Below are 9,077 nucleotides of genomic sequence, written 5' to 3' on the forward strand. Positions count from 1 at the left end.
TCTCACTCAACCAGTAATGTTTTCTATTTTCTATTTCATCTACAAAAGGCCAGGCTTTATTCACTTATTTGTCTTTTTCCTAAAACTCATCTTTTTTTTTTCCTATCTCCTGGTTGGACGATGTCAGGAATGTAGGTGGTAACCAGAGAGGTTTGAAGACCACCATCTCTAAGAAAAAGAAGAGTGTATGGACCCATGTAGATATAAATTGATACAATTTCTTTAAAACCTAACTTACAGAGTTCAAACAGTAATGATAAAAAATTTTTTTCAAAACTTTCTATTATCTTTTTCTTTATAGTCAGTTCCCCAAAATGAAGGCAACCACCCACACTTGTTTGCTCTGGTAGGAGCAGCTGACAAACAGGTAAGGCCCTGTTGAATGCCAGCTCCAGAAAGGCGTCCCACAGATACCAGCAGCCTCAGATGAATCACTTGTCACACCCTGTCCTATTCCTGGAGGTGATTAGGTCTGGCCTAGCTGAGAGTCCCACCTAGCCCTATATATCTAAGTTAGAAGACCGGAGGGCTTTCGAGTGAGTTGAGGGTACATACTAGTTCCTGATAATCCAGACTCCCGAGGGCCTGTCCTGAAGCTAAGTTGAACTCCTTGATTTTCAAAGTTCACACGCATGTGTCCCACAGTACCAGATGGAGGTTTCACAGAGACCAGAAGGCCCTGCCTTCAGAGCTTCCAAGGGTTGCCCAAAAAGAATCCACCCTGACATGAGGGACTCACTTCATGTTTATTTCTGGTAGTGAGTGGAGTTTGAAGAGCCACCTCCTCCTCCTCGGATGGTGTGGACAGCCGTTGGAGATGATGCTGGGTAATGTCCTGGGCGGATGGGCTTGGCTGTCAAAGCAGAGAGAATAAACATATAAAAATGGCTTAAGCAGCAACATCCAGATACCTAGCGGTCACGTGTAATAATCAATCTTACCAGATGCTCTGGAAAACAGGAAGTTTACCCTTCTGTTGGTAGTTAGCCAATCCAGGGCACCCAAATACTTAGAGAACAAAGAGCATACATATGAATTCCCTTAATTGTAAATCAGGTGGCAAGAAGTAAAAGGGTACAGTCTCAAATAAGAAACAAAAAAGTTTCCGTTTTATCCCTGGCAGACTCAAAGGTCCACATGCAGATCTCAAGGAGATCTGTGCAGCCCCTGAGATTGATGCATTTCATTTCTCCTGGGGAAAGTTGTTCGTAGTGTTCAAGAAACTTCTCAAAGAATATGAAATCCAAAAAATTCAACCAGTCACTAATCTAAGGCATGATCTTACAATGAGATCTTGCTGGTGCATGATACATCTGCACAACAATATCTGATGGAAATGATCACATGATATTAGAGATGTTTACATTGGGGGGAGGGGAGGAAGCAAACTACAGTTAAGAGTCATCCTAAATCCCTTTTATCTATGGCTCTATCCTGAAGTCTATGACTCCACCTTCATCCGTTTCATGGGTAAAATCCCCAAATCCATCCAGGTCTTGTAGAACTCCTGGCTCCAGGCTCAGCTGCCCAGCTTGTGAATAGATTCAGCTGATAATGCCAGGCCTGGCTCTTTTCAAGCCTATACTTTTACACAGCTCTCCCTGAGGCTTCTGGCTATACGGGATCTTCATGGTTCTGTCTGGTATGAAACAGAGGGTCTGAGAAATAGCTGTATGTTCCATGTCTCCCTCTGTTTACAGCCTTTCTGTGCCTTTGCCTATAGCCTCCGGCTGCCTTTTGTACTCAGCTCCGAGACTTGAGACGACAATGCATGTTTCTGCATTCTCCCCAGGCTCCCATTACCACTGCAGGTCTTAACATCATATATTGATACAGATACTGTTGTCAGCTATCACGGTTTGGGCCCCTGACTCATGGTGATTCCATGCACACCAGGACAAAATTTTGTCCCATCTTGTACCATCCTCATAATCAGCTAGAAGACTGGACTATTGTAATCCATATGACTTTTACTGGCCAATTTCAGATCACCAAGCCTTTCTTCCTCACCCATCTTAGTCTGCAAGCTCTGCAGAAACCTGGTCAGAATCCTAGCAACACACCAGCCTAACCGACAAACTGGTGTTGGCTGTGTGTAGAGTGAATCAAACCTGGATCTTCCACATGGAAGGCGAGAATTCCACCACTGTCTTAGATACTGATGTTATATGGTAGGCCCACTCTAGAGGCCTTAGAGTATCAAGTTTTGTCTTGCCTATGGAGTCATTGCTTTTTAACAAGGACATGTAGCACTGAGGGATAAGCAGTAGGCTGCTAACCTAAAGGTTGGCGGTTCAAGCTCATTAACTGCTTCTCGGAAATCCTATACAGGGTTGCTATGACTCAGAACCCATTCCATGGCCCTTAGCAACAATATGGGTGAAAGACCTCTATGGTCTCCTTCACTGTGCACAAGCACACATACCGATCTGGGCCGAATGGGCCCTCCTGGCCATGTTTTTGGCTCGCACGGCCTCCTTGATTCGGTCCACCTCTTGCTGGTAACGTTTTCGGTCCCTCATGGCGTTCTCCTTGGCTTCTTTCAGCGCACTCTCCAGGGCCTTGACGCGCTCCGCAGTGGCACGAAGCCTCTTCTCCAGCTTGGGCAGCTCGCAGCGCAGATCTGCGTTATCACGCACCAACTACGCGGGTAGGACATGGGGGTGGGCAACAATGCGGGAGGGAGGGAAATGTGGAGAGTTACCAAGGTGTGCCCGCCCACTGGGGGTGGGGGGCTGGAAGGGGTAGACAAAGCCTGTGCAGCTGACCCTACAGCAGCGCCACCACTCCTATTAGATGGTCTTTGAAAGCCCATCTACTATGACCAGTGAAGGAAACGAAAGTCCCAGACGCCGTGACTCCACTTTGCTGAACACATAGTTAGCAGAATGGGGTTGTGGTAGGGGGGTCAGAATGAAATTAAGTTACTTCCTGTCTTAGATAGGACTTACTTCCTCTTTGTTTAGGCGAGTAGAGTGGGGCCAGTGTGAGAAAATTTACTACTAAGGACATTATCATGCGAAAGCTAAGAAACTTAGTTTAAAAGCACTCAGTGAAAGGTATGTATGCTCTAGAGTGTTCTGAAGAACCTGGATTCATGCAGGATCCAGTGTTTACACTAGCATGTGGTTTGGACCCAGTTTTGCAACATATCAAGGCCAACAAATAACAGGGTCCAGTCCTGAGCTTACTTAATGGGCTCAAGGGCCAACTCTCTGTAGCCAGATGGCTGAAAATAATACTGCCATGAGTCTCCATCCATCACACAAGGGTACAACACTGGGATAGTGTAGAAATCCTCCAAATAGATACTGAAAAAGTTTAAAAATCAGAAAGTACAATACGAAGGTGAGCTATCTCTGGATTCCCCGCACTGGCTCTTGGCAGAGTAAATTTTCAATAAATACTTGCTGAGTGAGTACATGAATGAAATAATAAATTTCATAACCCTATTTTGGCTTTCATGGCTGTTTCTACTTTTAGCAGCAATAACTTCAACCATGTTGAATCTGTCGTCCTCCCCCTGAGAATAAGTATCATCATCATCAGTAATGTGGAAAAGGTCAACATGTCAAGGAGAAATGATATCTCCTTGGCTGTATGGTCCCAAACACTGGACATTTCCATCTCATCCCAAATTCAAAAGAGGGATAACCATCACAAAACATGCCAGCATTTTAACAGGAAGGATCAGAGGCAAACAACCTGCCTAAATTGCTGGTAGGTTTGGACATGCCACTCTTTGTCACTCTAGCTATAGCAAAGATCCTAGAGCACCAGGAAGAAGGTGACAAAGCAGAAAGAGAATACAGTTCTGTCACCCATGGCAGGAAGCAAGTCACGTCCTCTCCCACTCTGTTTCCTCAACTATAAAATTAAGGGGCCTGGACAAGCTTGGTAATTTCCATAATGCATTCTGTGGAGCTTTCTGGGTCTCAGAGAAGTCTCAGAGGCCTCATGGGAGATGCTGAGGCCAGATGGTGTCCAAAGAGTGTGTGGAGGCAGGATGAAAATGCTGGACTCTCAACACGCCACTCTCTAAACCCCAGTTCAAAGCTCACATTTATTTATGTATAAAGTAATTTTATTTATAAGGGATGTCACTGAAGACTAGAGGATTTTTCTCAAGGACCTTTCCCCCAGTAATGCTCTCTAAGCTTGTAAAATATCAGAACCCTCTTCCACATTGTAGCTGAAACTGGTGTGCTTTTTTCCAGGAGAGAAAGAAAAGCCGAGGGAAGCTGGGGCAACTTTCTTACCTGTTTGTGAACCTTAGTGAGCTGCTCCAGGTTATTCTCCAAGAATGAAATTTTCTGCTTCTGGGCAGCACTGCCCCCTCCATCATCGCTGTCCAGCTCTACACTCTGTGTCAATACCAAGGGAGGGGTCAGTGGGACAGGCCACCAGACCCCCCACCCTCATCCCCATTTTTTAAAAAATCCCTACTCCCTGCAAGGGTTATTCTGTGTTTAAAGAATGGTTCTAAAAATTAGGACTCAAGAACTTCCCAGTTAATTGCCTTGGTTGGTGTCACAAATATAAGGAAACACCTTCTTCTTATACTTCAAATCTTCTTTTGAATGCTAAGCATTCTTTCTTTTCAGTGAAACCCACCTCTAAATAAAGATGATTAAGGACTTTTCAAAAGAAAGCATTCCAATTCCTTAAGAAGAACAAGCGTGAAAACATCAACCCCAGCCCTGAATTTGATTTCAATGACCACAAGAGAGGTAAGAGGTCATCAACTTTGTAGTCACTGTCTGTGGTTATACTAGAAGTCTCAATGGACTCAGCTTGTCTCTTCAGCTTCCAAATTCAGACATGGGGTTGCTGGGTAAACTCTTGAAATTTATTAGATCTCAAAGTTGGCAAAGACTTAATTCCTGGTACTGTTGAACAGAGTGGCAGAGATGAGTTGAGAAATACATGTGCAAACACATCCTAGGGTCCAAAAATGGCAACATACACTTGCAGTTCACCAGCCTCCTTCGTCTGAGAGGTACTGACTATGTGAGCATCTCAAAGCTGCTTTCCTTCTGTCTAAACCGGGGTTTCTCTATCAGAATCCCCTGGAGGAGAGTTTGTGAAAACTCAGGTTGCTGAACCTCTCCCCCATCTCTGGGCTCAATGAAGCTGAAGTGAGGACAAAGAACTAGCATTATCTATCAAGTTCCCTTGTGACCCTAATGCTGCTGGCCCAAAGACCACACTCAGCGATCACTAGAGTTTTATAATGAGGTCAAGAAGTCTGAGCTCAAACTCTTAGCCCTCTGCAACAATTAGGGTTCTGTGTCAACTTGACTAGGCCAGGATTTCCAGAGGTTTAACAGGTGGGATGTGCTTATTGCCATGGTGATGAAACCTAATACAGGCATAATTAATGCTATGATGAGTGGCTATGAGCTGCCAATCAATTAAAGGAATACTTCCTTCCTTGAGGATGTGGTGTGCTCCCAATATGATAGAAAGGCTCTCGCTCATTTTCCTCTGAGAACCTGGGACTCACAAATTCCTCTTTACATATATACATATATGTTCACTGGTCATGCTTCTCTAGAAAACCCAGCCTAATCCACAACATTATTAGTCACTGCCTCCACTGTCGCCCTCTGATTAAGCCTTTTTGGTCTTTGTCACAACCTCTGCTCAGTTCCCTCCCTATTACCAGTCTTCCTTCCATCATGTGTGTTCTGGCTTCACTCTCCTACCTGGCCCAGGTATATTGATGACTGCTACCTGCCTGACTGCTGCCATACAGGCCTGAAAACCGTCCAGAATGCTCCGCCTCCTGTCTTTATTTTGACTCCCAGGCTTCCAAATTCAATAGAACCACACTGTGAGACTGCTCCAAATCCACCATCTAACCCTCAGCTGGCACACACTGCTCAGCAGTCCTTACCTCATTCCTAGCAAATTCCCCAGCTGTCTAAACTTCTCTAATCTTCTTGGGCTGACTATTCTCTTCCCTCCTCCACTGAGGACTGATTCTCCACATTAACTGAGAAAATCACACTCATCAAATGTAACTTCTTTCTGCTGTTTCATATTTACCTGCACATATCTCCATCTTGACTTCTCCACATCCACTCCTCCCTCTGAGGAAAATGTGTTCCTTCTCTTTACTAAGCCTAATATATCCACCACTGCTATTAACTCCGCCTGCTCTCAAACTTTACACCATCGATCGCCGCCTCTTTTTAAAATATTTGACCTCTTTCCTTTGGCTCCTTCACACACACACACACACACACACACACACACACACACACGATGCTCACAGAAGCACAAACACTCACACACTCAGAAACACACACACACACACACACGCTCTTCTTAAATACACCTCCCTCCTGTCCTATTGTTCCTCTGGATAAGGCCTCACTGCTCCTCATGCATCACTTTAAAATATTTTGAAGAGTACGTCCACAACTGCCTTCACCCATTCCTCATTACTTAAACCTCTGCCAGTTGCTCTGGGATTCACCCTTATGGCATCTTCCCAAGATCACTGTGTGTCCCCTGAGGACCAAAGAAGTTCAGACTCAGAAGTCACATGGGTGGCCTGGATTCAAATATTTTCTCTGGTTCTTCCTAACTATGCAAACTTGGATAAGTTATGTAACATCTGAGTCTATCTCTTCTGCAAAACAAGAATCCTAAGCACCACTTACATGGCTGCTGAGGAGAGCAAATGCTATAGTAAAAGTTCTTAATGAACTGTGCCCTTTTAACAAATGTGATAGCCTGCCCTTTCTAACTTCTCGAGGGATCCAGCATTACTCATCACACTTCAGGACAATGCTCTCTAACAGGACCCCTCTGTATGTTCCTGCATTCCCACAGTGGTATTCACAAAGTGGGGACCGATACATTGAAATGTTCCTTTGAAATGAAGACCAGGAAAGATTGATAACTTTTACTAAGAAGGAAGAGTCAGATGGGAAATGTCCCCAAGTATTTTTTGACCCTAGCACATTGTTTTAATAACATTCTCTGGCATTAAGTAATGAATGGTTAAGGATAGCCCATCAAAACCTAAGTGTGTGCGATTTCAACAAAAATCATTCTTCAGGCCATCTTTTCATTTTCTTCTCAGTCAGTCCCATTCAGACAAAATTGAACTTACTTTTTTAACTCGGGTGGTCAGATCCTGGACGAAGAGTTTGCGAAGGTTGTGAAGTGTCTGCAGCTCTCTCGACTGGAAGAAAGAATTTTAAAATATCACTTAAATCAGGGACCACATTAAATTTATGACACATTTGACACATAGTCATTAACCCTAGCTGTCTCCACACAAGCTTTGGCGACCCCACCATATGATTTCCCCTCACTTCCTCTGACTTGCCCCCGACTCAGCCTCATTATAAGGGGCACATCAAGGTGCAGAGACCAGGAATTTTAATAAACAATACACTATAAACTACAACCAAGCCTGCTCATTTTCTATATGGATCCAATCTTGTTTTCCTCAGTTACAAAAATTCCTAAGTCTTCTTTGTCAGTCATGTTGTATCAGAATGGATTTCTTTTTCACTTCTTTATCACATGAACATTATATATAATACTGTTACAGGTGGAACTGTGTGTCCTTCAAGAATTCATGTTGAAGTCTTAACCCCTAGAACCTCAGAAGGGGATCTTATTTGGAACTAGGGTCTTCATGGATGTAAGTAGTAAGAACTGAATGAGACCTAATCTCTTTATGATGACCCATAGTTGTACAATGGTTAAGCACCAGAAGGTAGGCAGTTCAAATCCATCTAGAAGTTCTTTGGAAGAAAGACCTAGTGATGCGTTCCCTAAAGATTAAAGCAAAGAAAACTCTATGGGGCCAAGTCTACTCTGCCACATGGAGTTACCATGAATTGAAATTGACTTGATGATACTTAACTATAACAACAAAGTTCTTAATTTGATATCCTTATGAGACAACTGATATCCTTATAAGAAAACAATTCTAAACATGGGTGCATAGGGAAGACAGTCATTTAAAGATGGAGGCAGAGAATGGAATTACATTACCAGGAACCAAGGAATGCTGGGACTACTAGAGCTGAAAGAGATAAGGATTCTCCTCTAGACCCTTTGGAGAAAGCATGACCTTTTAAAACCTTCATAATGACTTCTAACCACGAGAACTGTGAGAGAATCAATTTCTGTTGCCTTAAACAACCCAGCTTGTAGTACTTAGGGGACTAATACAAATAGTCTCCACTGCCATTGAGTCTATTCCACCTCACAGCAACCCTATATAGGGTTTCTGAGATGAGAAAGCCTTATCTTTCTCCCTTGAAGCAGCAGGTGAGTATGAACTGTTGACCTTGCAGTTAGCAGTCTAGTGCTAATCCTACAGTACCACTAGGGCTCCTTATACAAATACTAAGGCATTTATATTGATAGCTAGCCACACTTTCTCCAGGACAGCACTCAACAGAAACATCCACCACCAACTCATATTTGTCATGTTTCCACGCCCCCTGCTGGCCCAGGTGCAGCTGTGTTCATATACTTGACATCATGGTGATGGATGAGCTAGTCAGCACATAGCACAAGCTTCGGTCCATTCCCTTGGCTCTGTCCACCTGGGTGGCCCAGGGAAAATCATTTAACCTTTCTATGCCTTGCTTTTCTTATTTGTAACGTTAAGAGTAAAAGCAATTTAACTTATATGAGTGGCTGTGAAAATTAAATTTAAGACGATCCTTATAAAACTCTTAGAACCATTTTTGTGTTTATGTTAAGTGTCATCAAGCCAATTCAGACTCATTTCAAGGAGCCGCTGGTGGGTTTGAACCACTGACCTGATGCTTAGCAGTCCACTGATTATCCTGCAGTGCCACACTAGGACTTTAGAACCATTTCTGGCAGACAGTATATGTCCAATAAACATTTAAAAATGGTTGCCATCAAGTCAATTCTGATTCCTGGGCAACCTCATGTGCATGCGTCACAGCAGAATTGTGCTCCATTCAGTTTTTAATAGCTGCCAAGAAATTTGGAAGACAACTGTCTGGCCGACTGATTGGAAGAGATCAATGTTTGTGCCCATTCCAAAGAGAGGTGACCCAACGGAATGC

The 9,077-nt window shown here is 43.6% G+C and overlaps 1 protein-coding gene across 1 annotated transcript in view; it reads right to left on the reverse strand.

The window, feature by feature from the left end:
• Positions 1-746: 746 nt before the first annotated feature.
• KIF5C (kinesin family member 5C) overlaps positions 747-9,077 on the reverse strand; it is a 242,778-nt gene continuing 234,447 nt past the window's right edge. The window contains exons 23-26 of the mRNA XM_006834553.1: positions 7,127-7,198; positions 4,260-4,364; positions 2,426-2,642; positions 747-853 (exon numbers count right to left, since the gene is read on the reverse strand). Coding sequence (XP_006834616.1) covers positions 747-853; positions 2,426-2,642; positions 4,260-4,364; positions 7,127-7,198 — 501 coding nt within the window. The remainder of the gene's footprint in view (positions 854-2,425; positions 2,643-4,259; positions 4,365-7,126; positions 7,199-9,077) is intronic.

This window comes from Chrysochloris asiatica, unplaced genomic scaffold (assembly GCF_000296735.1).
Source record: "Chrysochloris asiatica unplaced genomic scaffold, ChrAsi1.0 scaffold00012, whole genome shotgun sequence".
Lineage (NCBI taxonomy): Eukaryota > Metazoa > Chordata > Mammalia > Afrosoricida > Chrysochloridae > Chrysochloris > Chrysochloris asiatica.